Source organism: Pagrus pagrus, assembly GCF_965226575.1.
Source record: "Pagrus pagrus genome assembly, chromosome: 23".
NCBI lineage: Eukaryota > Metazoa > Chordata > Actinopteri > Spariformes > Sparidae > Pagrus > Pagrus pagrus.
Window position 1 is genome coordinate 20,885,050 of NC_140205.1, and position 23,804 is coordinate 20,908,853.

General features: G+C 42.7%; 1 protein-coding gene and 1 pseudogene across 8 annotated transcripts in view; both read right to left on the reverse strand.

Moving 5' to 3' along the window:
- LOC311252833 (pleckstrin homology domain-containing family A member 5-like) overlaps positions 1 to 23,448 on the reverse strand; it is a 227,601-nt gene extending 204,153 nt beyond the window's left edge. For all 7 annotated transcript variants that reach the window (XM_084346385.1, XM_084346391.1, XM_084346389.1 and 4 more), the window contains exons 1-3: positions 23,292 to 23,448; positions 23,093 to 23,169; positions 22,227 to 22,284 (exon numbers count right to left, since the gene is read on the reverse strand). In XM_084346385.1, coding sequence (XP_084202511.1) covers positions 22,227 to 22,284; positions 23,093 to 23,169; positions 23,292 to 23,383 — 227 coding nt within the window. In that variant the 5' untranslated portion in view covers positions 23,384 to 23,448. The remainder of the gene's footprint in view (positions 1 to 22,226; positions 22,285 to 23,092; positions 23,170 to 23,291) is intronic.
- LOC311252781 (E3 ubiquitin-protein ligase TRIM35-like) lies at positions 1,085 to 2,434 on the reverse strand (annotated as a pseudogene). The gene is made up of 2 exons: positions 2,428 to 2,434; positions 1,085 to 2,163 (listed from the first exon to the last, which is right to left on the reverse strand). The product of its transcript is annotated as an E3 ubiquitin-protein ligase TRIM35-like (transcript).
- Positions 23,449 to 23,804: the final 356 nt, after the last annotated feature.

Consider the following 23,804-nt stretch of genomic DNA (forward strand, 5'->3'; position numbering starts at 1 on the left):
CACTGATCCTCCACCAAATTTCACAGTGTGTGCGAGACACTGTGGCTTGTAGGCCTCTCCAGGTCTCCGTCTAACTATTAGGCAACCAGGTGTTGGGCAAAGCTGAAAATTGGACTAATCAGGGAAGATGAACTTACTCCAGTCCTCTGTGGTCCAATCCTTATGGTCTTCTGCAAACCTCAGCCTGGCTCTTCTTTGCTTCTCATTGATGAAGGGCTTATTTCTAGCTTTACAGGACTTGAGCCCTGCCCCTAGGAGCCTGTTTCAAACCATTCTCGCCGTGCACTTCACCCCAGCTGCCATTTGCCATTCTTTTTGTAGGTCACTTACGGTTGCTGAGTGACATTCGAATGAGTTGACAGTCATCCCGGTCAGTGGAGAGCCATTTTCGCCCTCTGCCGGTCTGTAGCTTTGTCGTCCCTAATGTCTGCTGCTTGACCTTGTTCTTATGAACCGCCGTCTTAGAAATTTTACGAATGGAAGCAACCTGACGCTCACTGTATCCTTCTGCCAGTCAAGCCAGAATTGAACCCTTCTTTTCCTCACTCAAAACTTTTCTTTTCAACTCTTTTGGCATGGTCAATAGTTATTTTTTGATTCCAATTACTTTTGAGGTACTACTAGCACTGTTTTCGCCATCCAGCTGGTCCTATTGCAAGAGGATAGTGACCACAGCAGTGGTTTTTATACTTTTCCTCATTAAATAAGATTTGGGTACAGGTGATCACCTAATCAGTACCTCATTAAGTAGAATGAGGTGTGCTTGTGTTGGAATTCATCAGACACTGGAATGGAATGGCTGTCATACATGTAGAGATGCTGATTTCAGAAAAATTTGCATTGGTCTCTTAATTTTTTCCAGAGCTATATATTTATATATATCAGTTGAAATACTTTCATTCCACCACTGATTATCTCTCTCATCAACTTAAACTGTACCTTTACTGCTTCTTTTATTGTCATGATGTTTTTGGTGTGTTCTAAGGGTGTCAAATTACAATATGTGTTAACCAAATTACAACACTCGCTGACACCGCCGGTGTGAATCACTTTTCTGTTACACAGACCATCAGTGGTAATATTTTCATTTATGTCCAGACAGCAAATTGTCCTTCCTCTGCATAGACCCTTCAAGTACCCCCAGTTCCCAATAGTAATTGATGAGTTCTGAACAAGCAGTGTTGGGGTCAAGAATCACAGGAGTGTAGAGGACCATCTTCTTGATCTTGTTCCAGATATTGAAGGTCAGGTTGCCCAGATGTTTGGGCACATCTATCAGAGTTCCTGACACCAGTTCTGGATCTTCCGTGAAGGGGCGCTGCTTGACTCCTTCTACTGCAGCCTTGTCTTGTAGCAAGAATGAGACGTCTTCAGCTCTCAGCTCCTCCTCTGTGGCTCTGACTGTGTCTGACAGAGCTGATATCTCTCTGCTCAGAGCCTCCATCTTTTCCTTTATCATCTGACTCTTCTGCTCCTCTTCCACTCTCAAAGCAGACATCCTGGCCTCCTCTTCCTCTTGTAGAAACTGGTGAAGCCTCTTAAACTATTTCCACATCTGCCTCTCTGTGTGTCGGGCCTGGACCTTGATGTGTTCTGCTGTTAGGTCACAATTTTCTTTTCTTTGTCACAAAAGATTCAGTTCCTCCTGGAAGGGCTTGATTAAAGTTGGGTTACTAACCCTTGGCTAACCCTAACCCGTTTACTGTGACCCTATGCAGCTTCACTGATTGGTCGGAACCTGTGGTCCATGTGTTTTTCTGAATCCCGACAGACACACTGGCTGCTGGTGGTTGAGGCAGAAGAGCTTGAGTTTTTCAATGCGGAAACTGCAGAGAGCTTCCGAAGCCTCTGGTCTCTCTCCACTGAGAAGGCCTCACACAGGTTTTTTAACACCAAGATAGAAGGTGGGTCACTCCTTGAAGATCTTCTCTTACAAACCAGCCACTCAGGGATTTCTTTCTCTGCTCACCAGCTCTGCAGGCAAGTTTTACAGAAGCTGTGACTACATGACAGGAGAACAGGATCTTTGAAGATGTTGTGGCAGACCGGACACGAGTTCCCTCTCAAGGAAATAAGATGCCACGATTGGAGTTAAAAACACAGCAGGCAGACAGCACAGTGAGTCAGTCAGGCGTGGTTTTACCCCCTCCTCCAGAGCATTTCCTGAAAGTTAGTTTCACTTTGAGCTGAGCTTCCTCTGAATCCCTCAGTCAGTGCTTAGTGCTGAGCTGGCAGTATTCCAAGTGTTCCAGTATTTCCACAAGTTCCTCCTGTAGCTGTCCTCTCTGAGTGGGAAGGGTACGTTTTTTTCAGACTATAATCTTCGACTTTCTCACAGTGAGTGTGTCTCTCCCGTCAGATGAGTCAGCGAAAGAGTGGAGCTTTGTTATACTATAGTCAACAGTCTGCCGATGCTGGAATCCACACCTATCATTATTTAGCACCTACACCCAAACACACACACACACACACACACACACACACACACACACACACACATGTTTTCATCACATTACATGGCGACATTAGACATGGTCTTTCATTCTGGACTTGAGCTAACCCTAACCCTTCCATGTCGGGTGTTTGTACAATAGATGCTAGGAAATTAACTGAAGAGTATGGTCTAGACCTGCTCCAATAGGAAAGTATCATGAGATACAATGCCTACAAAAAGTAGTTAAAAAAGAAAGTTTTCCAATTTTATTGCTTTTATAAATGGAATCATGGTCAAAACAAAAAACGAACAAATAAAACGTCAAATAAAATAATGTCAGGTGAAAACAGATTTCTACAAAGTAATGTCAATTAATTAAAGATATATAATGTAAAATAAGTGATTGCATAAGTATTCACCTCCTTTAAAGTGACTGACCTAATTCAAGAGAGGTCCAGTCAACTGGTGCTAGTAGTCTAACAATTAGTGAAATGGAGATCACCTGAGTGCAGTGAATGTGTCTCAAGTGATTGTAGTATAAAGACACCTGTGTCTGAAGGTCCATTCACTGTTAATCAGTATTCATGGCTACCATTACACCATGAAGACAAAAGAACACTCCAAGCAACTCTGTGCAAATGTTATTGAAAAGTATAAGTTAGGGGATGGATACAAAAACATTTCCAAGTCGCTGAACTTCCCCCGTAGTTCAGTTAAATCCAATCCGGAGCAGGCTGTCCTCACTGAGTGACAGACTGTCCTCACTGAGTGACCGTGCAAGAAGGAGACTAGTGAGGGAGACCACCAAGACACCTATGACTACTCTGAAGGAGATAAAAGCTTCAGCAGGTGAGCTGGGAGAGCATCTGCATACAACAACTGTTGCCTGGGTTCTTCACCAGTCAAAGCTTTGTGAGAGAGTGGCAAAGAGAAAGCCACTGTTGAAGAAAGCTCATTAAAGGTACACTATATTTCACCCAAAGGCATGTGGGAGACTCCAAGGTCCACTGGAAGAAGGTTCTTTGGTCTGATTAGACCAAAATGGAGCTATTTGGCCATCAGGCTAGACGCTATGTTTGGCGGACACCGAACACTGCGGAGTCAAAGCCCAGACCTCAGTCCAATAGAGAATTTGTGGCTGGACTTGAAAAGGACTGCTCAGACCTGATCCCTGTGCAACCTGACAGAGCTGGAGCAGTTTTACAAAGAAAAATGGAGTTCCAGATGTGGAGGCCTGGTTGAGACCAATCCACACAGACTCAGTGCTGTGACTGAGGCCAAAGGTGCATCTGCTTAATACTGACTTGAAGGGGGTGAATATGCAATCACTTATTTTACATTATATATTTTTAATTAATTGACATTACTTTGTAGAAATCTGTTTTCACTTTGACATTCTAGAGTTTTTTTTGTTTTTTTTTTGTATATTTTTTGTATGTTGACCATGATTCCATTTATAAAAGCAATAAAAGGGGAAAACAATTAAGGAGGTGAATACTTTTTATAGGCACTTTGTCTTGAATTGGCACTATACAAATAAAAATAGATGATTGATTGATTGATTGATTGATTGATTGATTGATATATAGTATATTTCTGTATATCAGTATCTGTATTTTTATTCTAGTTCAAGAATCATCATCACCCTGACCCTTTGTCCTCGAAATTATGTTTGCGTATTTCTTCAGTCATGATGAAAAATGCTTCTGTGTGAACTAGAAATGACGTCAGCAGTACAGCTACATACGTCACTCATTAGATTGTAGCATACCAATGGAAAGCCTAACATTTTTATGAGATTTGCAGAAAAAAATAGTAGAAAATGCCCAGTTTCCTGATACCAAAGACATTGAGTTTACGATTACATAGAAAAAAAGCAGCAACTCCTCACAGTGGAGAAACTGCAGCCAGAAAGTGTTAAGCATTTGTGCTTGACAAAAGATTCACATGATAAATGATTTCTCAAAATTGTAAGTTGACTGCATTGTTTCAGCACCGCAGTGAAGATTCTGACTGTGTAAAGTCATTTATGGATTAATATCATATTATTACCCTTCCTGTAAACACACTAAGTGTCCTGTTATGTTAGTCTTTGCTCCTGCAGTGGCCTCACGCCCCCTCAGGGATGATTCCAGCTTCAGATAATCTAATCTCAGTTTAACAGTATTTACAATCCTCACATAAATCATCCTTTAAAAGCAATATGGAGCATGTGTTTCATTCTGAGAGAGATCTGAACACAACCACAACCACCAGCTGTCAGGGGACAAAGGTCACATGTGGGAGAATGAATTTAAACATGAAAAAAACTCTCAATGCAGGATGGTGTGCATATTTGTGTGTTTATGTGTGTATTCAGATTGTACAAGAAACTACTTATGAGCAGATCTGCCCCACCCAGCAAACGACCCACTTAGGAACTCTTTGTCCCAAAAAACGCTGCACTTATGACACTGCAGAGCTGGTAATAACTGGAAAACACACACACACTCACATGTCTTCACTGTCGGTAGTGTCAGCATTGCTTGCAAAGATTGAAACACCTGCAGAGTGTGTGACTGAGTGACATGTCCTCTTCACCTCTGTCATCTCCTCTCTCTCTGGTCCGTAATTCTCTTCATTTCCTGTCCTCCTATCTCTCCCTGCATCTTAGAATTTGTTCACCACAGAGGATTGCTCTAACCGCTGGCTTGTAGATACAGTATACACCCACACACACACACACACACACACTCACACTCTCTCTCTCTCTCACATACACACACACACACATACACACACACACACACACACACACACACACACACACACACACACACACACACACTTTGTGTCTTTCTGTTGCAGAGATAACCGCTCAGTCTCACATGGAGTCCAGTGGATTTAGAGCTCAAGCTTCGATCTGTTAAACTGGACTGTTGGTACTCTCACTTCCCTTTAATGGGGCCTCAGATCCATCTTTTGTTACACAGAGAAACACACAGACACACGTGCAACACAAAACTTCATGTTTAACCTCGTTGGATTGTTCTGACAGAACCTTATTTTTACTAAATTAAATTAATAGAAATTGAGAATGACTTTTTCTTTTTATATTTATCTTTAAAGACAAAGACCAAGACTTGAATATAGTTTTAGTCACCAAAAATCAATACTTGTTTAGGGAACAGTGCCCTTTGACTTCAACTGTGGCATGTTTTGATCAGAATCATACTTCCTCTCCTATAAAAACAAAACCTTTTTTGTTTTTTCATAAAGACATTAGTGTTTTCAGACCTGACTGGTAGCTTCCAGTGGTGCTCCACCAATCAGATGAATGGATGGGTAGAGAGGCAAAACCTGAGGCAAAAAATGTAAAAAAGCAACACAGTGGCTGCAGCTCATGAAAGCCCATGGTAACTTAATACAGAGATTCTCTCGTGGACTATGACACTGAGCAGCAAGATGAGACATGTTTCATGTCCTCTACAATCCCCAGTGGACAGTATATGCCATACAGTCACTGCATTTTCAATGCCATGGTTGCAAAAACACCGAATGTTCACCGAATGTGAATGTTCTGAAACATCAAAAAATGTGTATTTAACTGTTTGCAATTGATGGAAAATATGGATAAATCACATTATATGTCATTTAACGTAGCGATAGCTATTATAATATTGTCCATTTTCTGGATATTAAATAGGGAAAATGCTTGCAGATAAAATACCCATATCAGCATGTCTATTTGCTGTGAGTCCCATGAATCAAAACACCGGATCACATTGATGTTAAAATCAAGTAAAAATAGTTTAACCCTGAGGGGTCTTTGGTTGAATTAGCCCCATGTATTAATGGATTGCTAGATATGGATAGTTGACTTTGTAGACACATTGTGAAAAAATCTAGACAAACCTCTACAGTCTCACAGTGTGTTTATAAAGCCATATCACCATCCCTAATCCCTATTCAAATCAGTCTCTCATAAATGAAAGATGAGACGTGGGCTGTAGAGTAGCAGAATCCTGCTTCAGATTTAAAACATCCAGGTGAAATAGATGCTCAGCAGGTGTGGCAGTTTAAAGAGGTTGAGAGTCAGGTTACCATCGACATACTCCCTGCCAACACTGAAAGAATGCAACTTTGAAGACGGCGAGCAGACTAATAAACACTGCTCAGTCAAAGCAGACACATCACACTCACAGTTCTGTCCTTGTTTGCTCTGCAAACCTGTTCTGTGCTAATGAATATGTCCCTGCATGCTGTTGGTCACACCCACGACTTGTTAAGAAGCTTCCTCACTACTGAGCACAATTGTGTGAATATATGTATTATGTGCACAAGTTTGTGAACCTGATGATAACCCTAACCCTTCACACACACATGTGCACACGCACACACACACACACAATCTACAGAGAATTATCACCGACTGTGCAGTTTGAGCCTGTCCCAGAGATGAGGATGCTTTGCAAGCCAGTTGTAATTGAAAGTTTGTATGATCATGTGAAATAACCATCTCTTCATGGTTCAAGCTATGCTCTGGTGGGCGAACACACAGGCTTTTGACCAATCAGCGTCCTATGAGAAACTACTGGAAAAACTACTGGAGAAACAACAAGAGATGGCAGCTACGGCCATAGTCTAGATGTGACAACCAGTGAGAGAGGTGACTGCTCATTTGAAGACAACAACTGGCAGCTTTTCAGAGTTAGCATAGCTGCTAGAGCTTCAGTTATATCAGAGCTAGACAGTATATTTCTTTGAACGAAGAGCAGAGAATGGCACTGAAGGCTTTTCTCAATGGAAAAGACGCTTTCAATCTTCTCTTGGCCATCTTGGGTAAGAGTTTGATTTACCAACCGGCTCCACTGAAGGTACTGTTCTTCTGCTGCTGATCCAATTTGTTGAAGCTAGCCCACAACACAGGGTGACAGGCAGGTACATCCAACACCTGCCAAGTATTTCTTTAAAAGTTCACATGGTTCTGTCTAACAAACTATCTGGTGCATCAGGCTGTAGGTTAGGAGCAGAGGTCTGGTTATTATTACTATTGTTTTTATCATTATTATACTTCTAGTAGCTGCTCCAAGAACCAGTTATCTATGGGACCTGTCCAGTCCAGGTTGCCAGGTGGGGTCCACTCTGCTCAGGTGGTTCTGTGTGTCTAATGTGGTGACTCTGGGACATGTGGTTCAGCTCGCAGGTGCAGACATGGACAATGCAGCTCCTCTTACAGGTGAAATAGGCTTGGGCTGTCTCTCTGTTGCTCAGTAGATGGAGAGAAGCTCTCACAGTTAGTGAGCAGACTTTGTTACAACAGTATTGTGACGGTTTTATTAAACCTGACGAGAACAATGTTTCCCTTCGGTGAACATTTCCCCAGATTTCAAGGACTGTACAGGATTGCTCTTAAAAAGTGGGAGTTCCTCTGAGTTTTCTTTTCAAGATGCAAATAGAAAACTAATAAATAAAACGTTTGTCAAAGTTTTGCAGAGGGACAAACTGAATGGTAAAACTGACGCTCCATGGAGTCACTGAGGCCTGAGTGATGGTGTTGGACCTGAATGGAGAGCGCTGTATAAACCAGCTTTGACAGCAGTGCAGTGGAGTGTTTTACATGGTATCGTGGCTGTGAATGTGTTTGTCTCTGTCATTAACTCTGATGTAAGTCTGTCCATTTTGCACTCATGGTTAGATGTTTTCTCATTGTTTCATGGAGTGTTGTCGACTGCTGCATCTGTTTACAATGTTGGAACAAGTTTTAAGACTATTTGGGGAAGTTTTTTCTAAACATGGGCTAGAAAAATAAAGACAAATGCCAGCTTTTTAATTTCATTGTGGGGATGGCAAAGATGGCCGTGTATCTGAGCAGAAGAAACAGAATAGAGACAGCTGTGGATGATGATGCTGTTTTCGTGTTTGTAAAAATGTTGAGAGCCCGTTTAAAAATAGATTTTAATTATTACAGATGAAATGATGAAAGATGTGGAGAAGTTTCCAGTGTGTGGTGTTATAAACATGTGCTCTGCTGTGTTGTTGATGACGAGCTGTTCTTTGAAAGTGAACTGAGATGATTTGGTGAGTCTTGATTTATTGACCGTGTTGTTTTTGTATCTTGTTTATTGTTGTGGTTTTATAATATCTTGAATTTTTGATAAAGTATTGTTAAAATTCCAATTCTCTCTCTCTCCCTCTCTGTCTCTCTCCCTCTCCCTCTCTCTCTCTCTCTCTCTCAATCCAGCCGGTCTAGGCAGATGGCTGCCCTCCATTGAGTCCGGTTCTGCTTGAGGTTTCTGCCTGTTAAAGGCAGTTTATTCTCTCCACTGTCTCCAGGTGCTGCTCATGGAAGCAAATGTTTAGTCTCTGTGAAGACATTAATCAAGGAGTATGGTCTAGACCTGCTCCATTTGAAATTGTCAATTGTTGTGAATTGGTGCTATACAAATAAAGATTGATTGATCGATACTTTTATAGAGATGGATACTTTTGAGAGATCCAATGCTGATTGTTATATACAATAACAGAATCCATTGCATCTGTGTCTTTTCAGTGCAAATCAGAAATAGTGTTATGTTTAGGAAGTGATTAGTAGTTATAAATTATACAGTTTTCATTTTCTCAGTGAAATTAACCCTTTAATTAGTTTCCAGGATACGCGTGTATGTGCTTTCACACACACACACACACACACACACACACACACACACACACACACACACACACACACACACACACACACACACACACACAGAGAGAGAGAGAGAACTGTACTTCTTCAGAGCTTTATAGTCTTGCTGAGCATCACTTTAAGAGTTTTACACAGAGTCTCAGAATCAGCTGCTGCAGCAGCGGCTGCATGAAGATGTTTTTTCTGGTGGGCGGGGAGCAACAAGGCTACGTTCATGTTACTCTAACTGTTTATTTTGTGGCGTTCCCAAAGCACTGAGCGGCTGCCAAGCCAAACACACACACACACACACATACACACACATAAACACACACAAGAGACAGAGAGAAAGAGACATGTGCACACACTGAAAATGGAAGAAGGATGCAGAGACAGCCGTGGCGGCCTGACATGACCACTACCCCTCTCCTCTATTCTCAGTGTCAGTACCAGGTTACACTCTCTTCTCTTTCATTTGATTCTTCTATCAATCCTTGTCATTTCATTTTTTATTTATCTGTCTGTGTGTCAGCACAGAGCCGGAGTATCATGAGGCTCAGTAAGCCTTTGATAACCTCTCCTCCTCTTTCATCTCAACACACTTCAGGCTAAATGACAACCCCACAAACCAGGCCCTGGTAGTTAACTGTCCCACTACAGAGGTCAAAGGTCAGCTGCATGCCAGAGTCGGTGGAGTCAGATTTCAGACAGGGTGAAGTTTTTACCTCTCAAACTCCTCTCATTCCCTTTAAGTCTGATCAACTCTATCTGCCTTTTGCAGTTAAAAGATGCCTGTCCGGGACAGAAAACATGTAGATTTCTCTTTCAAGGCAACTTGTTTGACAAAAATCCATACTTTCCAGCAGCAGGTCAGAAAAAGTTTCTAAAAATCAAAACATTAACAAAAGTAAAGGTAAAGGTTTGGGTGTCAGTGAGCAGGGTTGCATCTAATGATTATTTTCATCGTCAATCAATCTGTTGATAATTTTCTTCATTTATTGATTAGTTGTTTGTGGGGCTGGTGCGACGCCTCGACGTAATCGATTACGTAAAAGCGTCAATTTACCTAACGTGTCAATACGTTGGATGTAAGCAGAACTACCACCATGCTCAAGCACTTGAAGCGGAAGCATCCCGGGTCGGCTGGATTCACATTGGATCCAGCAGTGCAGTGAAATGCCGCAGGTTGGTGCGGCGGTGTCTCGCTCCATGGTCCATGTGTGCGACGTGTTGGGAACCCCTGCAGAATAGTTTGCCGAAAGATGAAGCTGCTGTGTTTTTATGCTACTAGAATGCTGGTAACAAGCCCTCCTAGTCGACAGTTCATGTGATTGGCCACTGCAACATGACGTCAGGCTACGTTTCTCCAAAAGTTGAGTCGGCTTCAACTTTTCCACCTCAGCCAGCTGCATGTTTTTGCAGAACCGCCTGCACCATGCACCGCCGTCAGCCAAAATGGACTACGGTCATTAAAATGAATGGGAAAACCTGCGTTTTCGCCGCAACACGGGATACAACGTGAATATAAGTCTTGTTTACTTTTTGTCCCCACCCAAACATAATACATATTAGGATTACCAGTTAAGACTGGGTTATTTTTTGTTGGGGAATAATGCCCTGCAGTGCAGATGATTGAATAAAATATTGAAAAATAAATGACAAGTTTTTAAGTGTTATTTTTGGTATATTTGTTGTTATATTAATCAAGTAATGAAAAACAATAGTTAGATTAATCAAAACAATAATCAATAGATTAATGACAAAAAAAATAATTGTTCGGTGCAGCCCTAGTTGTTTGGTCAGAAAATGATAAAAAGTGGTGTTGGAGCTGAAGTTGGAGTTCTCAAATGTCTTGTTGTGTCCACAGTCCAAAGATGTTCAGTCTACTGTCACAGCAGAAAGAAAGTAGAAAATATTCACATTTAAGAAGCTGGAGCATTTTCACTTTTTTTCTTAAAGATTAAGAGTTAGGGTTACCGATTGATTATCAAAATAGTTGGCTATTAATCATTGACCGCTGATAGATAATCTATTAACCGTTCTCTATCTATCAGTGACACCTGAGCTTCTTTCTGAAGCTGGCACTTAATTATTAGTTAAGCAATCCAGCAGACAAAGAGGATACAGAAACCAATTTCTACATCACAGAACAGAGACCACAATGCGGTACAGAAATAGGTCACGTCGAGTACAACAGAAGTCTCTCCATCTCTCACCTTCACCTCTGCTGCAATCCAATACTCCCAAACATAAAACCTAAGATGACTGCATCAAGTACATCTTTGTTTATGCATTGTAAAAAAAAAAATGTATTCTGGGTAATATGGGGAATGTATTCCTGCAGTATGAGTAAACATTGTTTTACTTGCAAACAAAAAACAAACATAAAAATGAAATAATGTTTAAGGTTGCATTGTTTGTGGACTTTCATAAGAAGCTTTCAGTTGCCCTCAGCCTTAAACAAATACTTTACATACTCAGCACTCACTGGGTTGTTATTTTACAGAATAGCTTCTGGTTTTGTAGTATATGTACCTCTGTATTATTGATAGACTGTATAATGCAACAACAACATGCATGATGACAAGACTGACTGGCATTGTTGACCTGTATCTGTGCTCGAGGTGGGTCCAGTGTTGTTTGGTGTGGGAGCACAGTATTTTTAGTGCAGACTGTAGCTTTATTGTGACAATCCCATATGAGCAGACAACATTTGCATAGAAGGATAACCACCTGACTGTAGGACGCATTTCCTCGTGGCTGGGTAGTGTCTGATGTGGAGGGTTAGAGGACACGGAGGACACTGACTGACCCCCGCTCAGTGTAGCATGGACAGAGACGGAGAGCTGGCAATCAGTGAATGTCAGTTCATAGTTGGCTCCCTGCTGTTGATCACGGTTAACATTACTGCCTGTCACCCCTGAATATCTTGCTAAGCTTACAATAAAACACAGTTATTGGGGGGCCCATGCGTGTTCTTTACTGTCACTGCAGAGGAATAAATCTTGTCCATGTACAACAACCATTTTCCACAGCAAACGACTGCAACGCCACACAATACTCAAGTTTTAGACAGAGCCAGTAACAAACTGGTAAGTCTGATATACTTATCAGATTAAGCAGTGGTCACTTTATGGTAGGGTTGGGCTGATTGACGATGCCATCGTCCATCGCTGATGGCTGACAGTCATTAACTCCTGAGCCCTGTACCGTCATAACTTACTGATTTAAAAGACAGACGGACAGCACAAAATGTATCACGTCCCCTCAGAGTTGCTGTAAAGTAGAGTTGTTGGCATTTGTGACATCTGGAAGAGAACATAATAAGAAGTTTGTTGTTGCTCATTCTCCATGTCCCAGGCCACTGTTATTGGCTTTCTCCTAGCTTAGCTTACTCAGTATAGCTAGCTGTTACTTGCCAGGCAGGGATGTGACAGTAGATCTGACTCCCTTCACTGGTGACAGTTTTCTTTTGTGGCCGGGGGAGGTCAGTGAGTAAACAGTGACAGTGGTGGCTACAGTGGGGAACTCAAATTCGGGAAAACAAAGGCAGTTTTGAAATGGACACAATTCACTGCCATCCAAAGAGCATCCTGAGACAAAGTCAAGCATTAAGATCTTTGTACCCTTATCTTTCACTTTGACCTACTCTCTACAAGAGTACGACAACATCATGCTACTTCCATTTTTGTGACTGACAGAGAACAGTTATACTAATAGCCACAAGAAGTCCTTGGCAGGAAAACATAGCCGAGTTGTTTAAAGCATTTAGACAGACAACTAATGTTGTTTCTTATCAGATGAGTAGATACGTCTGACAACATGTTAACAACAAGATATTCAGTTACAGAATCCCAGTTCGGATTCAAATCCATCAGTCATGCTTGCAGTGAAGAGCCTGTCAGCTGCCTCTGTGGCTGCCTGTGGTTACTGATCGTGTAGCTGAGCGGTCGTCCTGTGTGTCCTTCCCCTCTGCTATATGTCACCATCACTAACCTCCATCAGCTGTGCTCATCATGCATGAATACAGTCCTCCCATCTCTGCCGCTATAAATCAGTTCCTAAGTCCCGCACCCCCGAGCCCGCCACACACTGCACCCCAGCCACACAGAGAGGCAGGAATTTAATAAAGCCTGCACTGGTAACACACCAGCTGATGACCCGGAGGTGTGTGTGAGTGGAATAATAAGTGATTTGATGCATATAGCAGCCTGATAGCTTGAGTATCTAATTACATCCAGTTGAATATTCTCGTGCTGTCAATAGTCAAGTTAAGTCAATCAGGATGGATCTCTGCTCTGGATCAGCAGCACACGTGTGGTACCACACACACACACACACACACACACAGACACACACACATTGTGAGTGTGAGGGCAGCTGGGTCACACTCCTGATACCTGCAAGGCTTCTATGATTTGGAAAACATCACACATACAGGAACAAATTCAGAGGTGAGGTCAAGCTGGAAGTGTGCTGCCACACACACACACACACACTTAGACTCAGAGAATAAATTCCTGCAAGGAGTGTTATAGTGCCCACACACACATATATAGACACACACAGAAACACACAGACATGAGGAGCTGGTACAGGCTTTAGGGAGTGTTCAGTCAAGCAGGGAGCAAACATCAAACAGCTCCAGCCAGGGGAGAGAGACACAGAGGAGGACACACACGCACACAGACACACACACACACACACACACACACACACACACACACACACACACACACACACACACACACACACACACACACGGGGAGGGGGAGGGGGGGACAGCAGCGGCACAGAGATTTCTCCTGGGATTTGAGACTTGAGAGGAGTGGAGGGCAAACTGGCTCCCACTGAGCAGGAAGGGTCTCCAGACAAACAGACACACATGTACGCACACACACACACACACACACACACACACACACACACACACACAGACACTGGAATGTACACACAGGCCTACTCTCAGAGGAAACTCTGATTTGGAAACTATGTTATGCACTCAATTAACAGTATTTTTCACCGTCACATGGCCAACTCACTCTCATATAATCATTTTTGAGTTGTCCAGTGAAGTAGACGAATCTGCGGAAGACCTAAAGGGCCATGCATTCATACATTTTATTTCCTCCATTTTCCCGTGATAACGAGTTAATCTCATTTGTTTTCTCGAGATCTCGAGTTATTATCTCGAAATGACAACTGCCGTTTTCCCGAGATAACGGGATAATTTTCTCGAGATCTTGAGAAAACAAAACGATAGTATATTATATAGTATAGTGTAGTATATTAAATCATTGCAGGAAACATCATTCAGTGTAGCAATGTCAGAGGAGCAGGAGCATATCGATCACTGCTTCACATATCTTTTCAATCAAGGCCTGACACAGGCTGAAATAGCATTATGCCTTGCTATTACAGATAATATACACATTAGTGTGCGTAACCTAAGCAAGGCTTCAGCTTTATCGGCGGCGCAATCTAAGTGAGCCTGATGTTGTCATTAACTACATAGCTGACCAGCTACGTACGAATCAAAGTCATAACAACTAGAATCTTTCCTATCTCCTCCATATGATGTAAACACTGCATTAAGTCTGTCACATTCCAAGCCTTCAGCCCTGAAGCAGGTTCTATTATCATTTTGTCACTTCCAAATCCAAGTTGAGATACTTAAGTGATGTCACACTCAGTAGCCTAATTTTCACAGATATGACACAACTCCTCCAGAACCACAGAAGACAACTTATCTCACAGGCTAAGTGTTGGTCAAGGCTACTAAACTGAAAACTGACTTTGAAGGAAAACTATTGGAATGAGAACATTAACACACTGCATTAAAACCTGAACATTTTGCAGCCCAGTTGCCATAATAACATCTTTGCAGTTTATGTTTTGCAAACCACTGATATGTTCAAATTTGTATGTCTTATATATATGCATTTCAACATTTGAAAACATGACAACACTGCATATTTTTAACAAGACGACAGAACATTTTCCAGCAGTGTCTGTGGCAGCAAAGCCAAATGTTTTTAACAAGAAACTGGGACATCTCCAGACGTATTTGAGGCAAACAAGCCAGGTATTTTAAGGTCACAACATGGTGTTTTCCTCGCCCTAACCATGAGGTTTATATGCCTAAACCTAACCAGACCATAAGTACAGTGTTGTCACAATGTACAACTGAAATGTGAACCTGAAGAAACATAAAGTTGCAAATTATTGTCACAAGTGTTGCTGTGTTTTTTTGCTTGACCACTTGACCATCGACATGATCCAACTGTAACCTTATTAGTCCAATATAGTCTGGAGTGTAATGGGTGCTCAATACTTTTCCAACACAGAAGTTGTTATCCTGACCACACAATCTGGCAATTTTAAGCCATGTGGCAGGGATATCGCCATTAATACCATATAATACGAACATGTGTGATTTTGTCAGACTATCATAGAAACAGTTATGAGAATTCATTACTGTCAACATTAAACCGTCAAATGCGTTTCATAGTGTAGTGGGAAAACAATACATTTGCAGACAGAGGCCTACTAGCAGCACCCACTGGACTTTATAGCAGAGAGAAAAAGAAAAATGAGAGAAACTAAAAGAAGATAGACTATCACACAAAATTCAACAAGGAATTCAGTTGCTCTTGTGTACTGTACAGACTGGTGACCAATTAAATCAGAAACCTGAAAAAAATGAACGGAAAAAGCTAAGGCTTTTTCCACAGAGCACTAGAGCTCACTGAATGGCTTATTACTGTGTATTTATTCCGCCATGGTTTCATCCAGCCTGACAACAGAATTATACTGCTTATGCTTATACTTATATACTGCATTACATCTATAAAGTCCCACAGTTCTGCATTCTCTCACTGTGATCCACTGCTACAGCAACAACTGCAGCATTGAACATGTCAGGTTGTAGATAGGACAGAGTAGAATCTTTTAAATCACTGTTTCACAAACCTCTGCTAGTTCCCTGATGGTGATGACAAGTATATATGAATAATCAAACAAACTCAGTGAGCTACAGTATCATGCACCAACTCAAGACTGAAGAACTGTACTCAAGAGACACAGTGGATCAGCTGTTTCAAATACAACAAAGTGGATGTGAGTCACATGCTGACCAGTTACATATTTTAAAAAAATGTGTTCGTGACCTGATGCAGACAGCACAATCAGCAGCCACATCAGCTGAGTAGGGAAACCAATGTGGAAGTTTGCAGTTCCTCTAACAGCCGCATAGATGTCAGCTTCACAAAAATCTTACTTTGCAAAGGAAGCACATAGTGTCTGACAGAATACAAGTCAAGACATTTCTGTGGCAACAATAAACCTCCCAACGGCTGATTTCATTTCTTCATTTGTGATTTCAACCAAATTTGCTTCAAAACACTTACGGTCCCAACTAACCCTAACCCATGGGCAGTCATGTTCCTTCGATATCTCAAAATATAGGTTAATAAAGCCCCCACCTTACTCACTGACCAAAAGCATGGACAAACAAAAAACATGGTTTTGCCAAATGTAAATATGAAAAATAGCAGGAGTGACAAACTAAGTGTAAAGGCCACACTTGAAAATGTATGATTCATAAATGCTGTACCAGAACACTTACATACAAACTGGTGGCATTTCTGATTTGCCCAAATTCTCTGAAAATAATGACACATGGCGTGCGTTTCAATGACATGTAGTAACTGGGCTGTAAATCAGAGCTGCAATGATTAATCGATTAGTTGCAAACTATGAAATAAGTCACCAACTATTTTGATAATCAATTAAAGTACTTTTCTTGAGAAAATCAACTTCAAAATTGTCTGATTCCAGCTTCTTAAATGTGAATATTTTCTGGTTTCTTTCCTTCTCTACAACAGTAAACTGAATATCTTTGGCTTATGGACAAGACAAGAGATTTGAGGACGTCATCTTGGGCTTTTTCACCATTTTCTGACATTTTAAAGATCAAAAAACAAATCAACAAGAATGGCACTAAGTAGAGCGCATACCTCCGCCAAGGCCCCAGGATCCATCCTGATATGCACCAAAAGTTAATAGGATCTATTCTAGGAAATGACCATCCTCCATCCAAGTTTCATGGAAATCCATTCAGTCATTTTTGTGTAGTCCTGCTGACAAACCAACCAACCAACCAACCGACCAACCGACCGACATGGGTGAAAACATGACCTTATTGGCAGAGGTCATTAATTGGGGAAATAATCAATATTTTAATATTACAGTAAAAGATAAAGCAAAAGCCAAGCAAAAAATCCTGGGGCTCAAATTAAAGCTGTTAAGGCTATTGTCCCACTCAGAAGATCTTGAAACTTAAAATGGGTTGGTTTAGGTTAGATGTAGGAGTGTTTTCCTTGATTGATAAGTGTCTTGGCTTATAACACTAAGAGAAGGCCACCAGTGTTGTCTTCTAACAAGGCATGAGCAGAAAACCCAAATGTTCTCCCAAAAAACAACCAGTCATGCAGTTTTCCTGAAGTCAAAGGGACACCCAGGCAGGACAACATGCTGTAAATATGTTTCATTTCACTGAGAGCCACGCCGTGACTTGTTTAACTGAGTGGAAGTGACTAAACATTCTACCATGACACATGAGAAGCTGCCATCTTTCATTCCATGCCAAAACTCCTTTGACATGCCATGGGTCAGTGCAGGAGCAATTAGTTAGCTGTGCAGAGCTAAACACCTTGGCAAGACTTCAGAATCTTGGCAATCAAAGAAAAAAACTGTTTTGAAAGGCATTTGGAAGACATTGCAGCAGCTCTGAACACTGAGCAGAATCTAAATGAGAAACATGCAACACACCAACTGAAAATGTGGCCAGTCCTCCATGTTTCAGTTCACCCTGAAACAGTGGTTTGGACTGTAGACACAGTAGTCACAAAGCAACAACAGACCAGTAGTGTCTCTTCCTCATATTCCACTGGGACTTCACTCCACGCTCTGAACCCGACTGATTGCGTCAATGTTTGCCGTTGAATAAGTGTGGTTTCAAACTAAATGCTTAGTCTAAAGTGTTGCTAAGTGATGGCAGTGAGTCAGTACCCCCGAGTGGGCTTTGTTACAGCAAACCAGCAACTCATGTGTAGACGAATCCTAACAGGGTTTAGAATACAACTTAGGGTATAATCAGTTTTAAAATGGAAACTTGAAGATCAAACAAAAGCTGGACCCATTTGACCCTTACTCTGAAAGGCTGGGCCTTGGTAGTGAATGCCTGTCACCAGGCATTTAGACGACAGCACTGTCCTTCAACACCATGGATGTAGAGGGAGCAGAAGGGCCAGGATTCCAATAATGGGCTGACAGAAAAGTGACCGAGCAAGAATTTGGGAGGAATTTGAAGGATTTGAAGAAGTGGTGATGATGCAGTCTTGTTCGGTGAATATGAGACTAGGCCTGTTTGTTCAGAGTCCAATGCTGTTCATTGTATTCAAGGCTGTGATTGTTCCAGAACAGATCCTCAAGCCTGCAGTCCAGACTGAGTCAGCCAATAGCAGAGAATCAACAGTAGCTGTCTGTTCAGACCTCATGTCCTATGCTCACTCGGAATAAATGCAGAGACTGCAGTTGACACCTGGTAAGAAATGGTTTGCAAATGACTGTTTCTGACCAGTTTTACGTCAAGTTGTCTGCCAAAGTACAGAGAATAAAAACCCATGTGTTCCACAAAATAACTAGAGAGGGGGTTTGTGGTAGTTTTCTGGTTCCTTGCCTTGGCTTTGGATGAGGTGGTCTTAAAATTTGGTCAGAGACACATTTATGTTTACCCTAGATCACGGTTTCCAAACCCCATAAAATGGAGTCTACTTGTGGATTATGTGGAGTTCTGTTACACAAGCAAAATAGTCCCGCCATAGTATGGGGTTTCAGGTTTGGTTTGGGCTGTTTTGTTGCATAAAGCTTTAGATCACGTTAGATCGTAAAGAAGCTGGAACATGTCAGATCTTAGTTTTAGGCCTGTACAGAGCTCCCTTGTTAACTTTTGTCATGCCTATGAGCTGTGAGCAGTTGCAACATTTTCACTTTTTATTTGAGTAATTTTCAGATGCTTGAACAAGTAAACTCATCAGAATTAAGAGAAAAGGGCAAGAGTAGGGCTAAGTATTCTGGTACCAATACAGTACTTGAGTTACTGAAACTAAACAGCATGCCCTCTGCTTACTTAAAATAGTCTTAAATTATTTAAAAAGTCTTGTCAAAGAATGCATAAATAAGACTATTAATCTAGTATTCAATCCCATCCACTGATACTCAGACACAGACACCTTTCAGTCAGTATTGAAGCAATAATTAATAATAATTCTAACCCCTCACAAAGATTAAAGAAAAGCCTTAAAAATTAATGTATGTTAACATCTTCTCTTTTATAGCACCTTTCAAAGCAGTTACAAAGTGCTTTACAGAACAGAAAGCAAATAAAACAAGTTAACCATGAAAATACACACAGAGAGCACCAAGAGAGTATCATAGAGAGGTCATAGAGCAAATAAAAATCAGTCAAAACAAAACAAATATTTTTAAGAAGTGAGCATTCGAAAGTGATTTGAAAGACGAGACTGAGTGTTCAGCCCTGATCTCCTCAGGCTGGTCAGTCCAAGGTTGGGAGCCCTAACTGCAAAGCCTCCATCACCTTTGTGTATGAATCTAGACCTTGGAAGAACAAGGAATGACACATCTGAGGATCTCAGTGAGCAAGAAGGGACAACAGACCTGCTCAATAACTAGGAATAATCAAAACATCAATACTAAAAGCAACACATAACCAGTGTAAGGAAGCCAGGATTGGTGTAGTGTGGTCATGTTTCCTAGTCTTAGTCAAAATTCTGGCAGCAGAGTTTTGGATGAGCTAATCCCATTAATCATTTAGAGACCCATCTCCTTGGGGACACTGCCAATCCACAGGGACAGATTACCAACTGGGCAGAAAGGACCCCAAGGCCACACGTCTGGAGGGGGGCAGAAGCCCCAGGTTCATTGCATGCCAATTAGCTTTTGGTAATTTCACTGATTGCAAATTTGTTCAGAGAATTTGCACCACTCAACTAAGATGAGTTCTGCATTATTATGTTATTGAAACAAATGTAATTATGTCTCGGTCATGCAGAGGGGCGCTGTGTCAAAACCTATTTTTAATGCTTCTATTTTATGTAATATTATATCCATATGGTACAGATTACTCATAAGGTTGTGTTTCATAAAATCACAACAAACACACAGAAAACTCCAAGGCAACAGTTAGTGACAGAGGGATCTGGCTTTTGTTATCAGTGCCCCAAAACTATAGCACTCTCAGCCTCCTGAACTCAGACACCCTGAGCCTCATCTAACCTTAAAACCTTTTTATTTTGAAAATATAAGGTTTTATTATCTCACCTAGGAGGTTATGTCTGTTGCCTGTGTCAGTTAGTTGTTTGCTTTGTCAGCAGGATGACACAAAAACTAAAGAACAGATTTCCATGAAACTTGGATGATGGACGGGTCTCAGCCGAGAATAAGACCCCATTGACTTTTGCTGTGGATAGGAATAAACGGGCGGATCCAGGATTTTTTATATTTCATCAATTTCTCAGGAAATAATGCATGGATCTTGATGAAAAAAAAAATCAGGTGGCTGATATCTGAGTGAGTACAGTTTGATGCAGGTGAAGGGGGCAGCTGGGCCTTGGTGGAGGTCTGTGCTCTACTGAGTGCCATACTAGTTATTACTATTATTACCTGGGGGTATTTAGTCTGGCAGAGGAGAACTGGTCTCTGGATCTATTGGGAAGCTGTTATGGTCCATGTCTGCTATCTGCTCAGTACTCAGTTGGAGCTTGGAGGTGAATGGACATACAGAATGCCTACGGTGAGTCAATACTGACCCAAGACCAATGTTTTGGCCATGCTCCTCTGAATTTGTTATACTAATCTAATTTGTGACTTGTCAGCTCCCACTGCTGTAAACAGTCTCATGCCTCTGTGCACCACCTCTGAATGTGTCCTGCTCTGATCCCACCACATTCAATGTGTTCTGGCTGTGTTCACACCTGCATTCACAGCTGTGCACTTGTCACACCTGACTGTCATTCAAGCGACCGTCGGTGTTTGCATGCGAGCGCTTAACATGTGCAACCGCGCTCGTATATTTACACGCCTACATGCACACACGCATACACACACAGTGGGTGTGCACATTCTGCATGCATTCATACATACCAATGAGCAGCGGTTGTGGGCTATTTATAGTGCAGCTATATTAGCTCACCGTATGTGTCAGCTGCTGCTCTCAAAATGGCCACAGACGGCACGAGCAACAGCAGGAAAACTAGGTGGCAAAGTAGGTAGAACACATGAAAGTGCTGCTCACAACCGCAGACGGACAGGGAACAAGTGTGTGTGTGTGTGTGTGTGTGTGTGTGTGTGTGTGTGAGTGAGTGAGTAGGAGTGTATGCGTGTTAGTGTCAGCTATGGGTGTGTGAGAGGCTGCAGGGCCATTTTGTCGTCCAACAGGTCCACAAAATATACATGTTCGCCAATGTGCACAAGGACCTGGAGCCACCAACAACCCTGGAGAGGTTGCACATACGTACACACACACACACATGTTCGCACACGCAGCGCGGCAACAAGTAAAGCCTGTTCAGCGCAGCAGAGCAGCCTCTGAGTCACACCGGCTCGTCAAACTTGCATCCAACAGACAGCGGACTTGTTCCTGAGAAAATCCCTGTGTGTGTGTGTGTGTGTGTGTGAGGAGAGAGAGACAGGTGAAGGGCGAGAGCACGACTGATGAAGGAGAAAGCCTCAACAGCAGCAAAAGACAGTGCATCTATCCATTCACATTGATTTGACTGCGTGTGTGTGTGTGTGTGTGTGTGTGTTACAGGAGAGGGAAACAGAGATATTTGTGAATTCCTCCAGCAGGGCACAGAGGCAGAGAGCTGGGCGTTGATGAGAGCTGAGGGAAATCTCTGTGCCTGCCGTCCAAACCAAGCAGCCCCTCACCACCTGAGACGCTCTCACACTGCCTCTCTCTCTCTCTCCCTCCCTGCATCTGCTGGTCTCTTGCTATCTCTCTCTCTCTCTCTCTCCTCTCTCTCTCTCTCCTCTCTCTGCCGCCACACATGTCCAACTCACTTGATGAAGCAGCGAGCTCCCTCGAACGTGTATCCTTCCTCCCATCCTGTTGGTAAATCTGTAAGGACAGGGGAGGGGAAGAGGACAGACAAAACACTGAGACATTAGCAGCTGTGTAGAGAGATATGAAGCTGATCTCACACACACACACACACACACACCTGCACAGCAATGCAGTGTCTGGACCACAAATAGCTAATTTGGCTCGTGCCCCCCCCATTACCAGAGCAGATTTACTGATTACTGGATCATTGTGTGCGCGGCGGCCAGCCTCCAGCTGTTTTAATACACTGCTGATCTGCATGCAACGATGCCTTTCCACCCGTCACCCCTCTGCTGTCGCGGCAGATGTGATTTATTTGGGAATACATCGGCTTTGCACTGACGCACCAGGCGCGTTGCATTGTTCTTGAAGCAGCCTCGGTGCCTGTACGTGCTTGGAAACACTGGGTTTCTGCAGCAACAACGCTGTCAGCGGGAAATGTGTCAAATGTCACTGCAGGGAATCGGCTCCGAAATCGGTTAACGCCTACGTGACGGAACTTTTAAAAAGTGTGTCGCAAAGTGTCCAGGTGGAGAGAGCAGGAGGAGGCGTGTGTGCGTGTGAGTGTGTGTGAGGGGGGGGCGTGCGTAATGGTCCGCCAGAGGAGAGCAGAGAGGGGAGCGGAGCAGAGGAGGCTGTTGCTTTGCTGCAGAGAGAAGAAATCTCCCCTCATCGTCTTCCACGGCTCTCTCCGCAACTTGTCGCCCCTTTTTTCTCCACCGTGACGCGCGGATAACCTTTCCCTGGCGCGGCGTGCGCGCATGTGTGTGCGTGTTTTCGCAGTGATTAAAGAAAAAAAAAAACCCATTCTCAGACTGTTTACCTGGAGTTTTCCTGTGCCCCGTGATTACAGCTTCTCCAGTAACAGGATGCAACCAGGTCGTACTCTTTGCTTCTTCGCTGTTGGTGGAAGAAAACGGGGGAAAAGGTGAACAGAGAACCCGAAAAAGACAAACAGGGAAAATGCGTCGGAGAAATAAGCAGTGCGTGTCCGTAAATCCATGTATCCGCGTGATATTTACTTGATGAAGAAAATGCGTCCATCCCGAGTCACCCCATAACTCCAAGAAGAGGGAAGGCAGGAGAGCCAGTCCGGCTTAGGATCCGCCGCCATGTCTAGCTCAGAGCAGTACTGCTCTGGGTTACTACACACAGGGGCTAGAGTGCGCGGCGCCGTGCCAAGCGCGCGAGGGATCCCGCGTGCGCGCGCCTACAGTAGATGGGAGCGCGCCCAGAGGATAAAGACACAAGCAATGATTTTCTGCCAAGTGAAGGGAGGCGGTGTTGTATTTTTTTGGCAGACGTCCTCATCAGTGTGTGACTAAACTGACCCCATTTAAAGTTCACTATTAGTGTGAGTCTTGCGCGCGCTGCCGGCTCAGCGGTGAGTTTAGGATCAACCAACCAACCAATCAATCAGTTAATGGATGGTTACATTGCACCAAATCAATTCAAACGTGAATGGCCAACTCAGAAGTGCTGAACCTCGTCCCATCCTCACCTGTTACCAATGAACCTGGTCACCTGTGGAATGT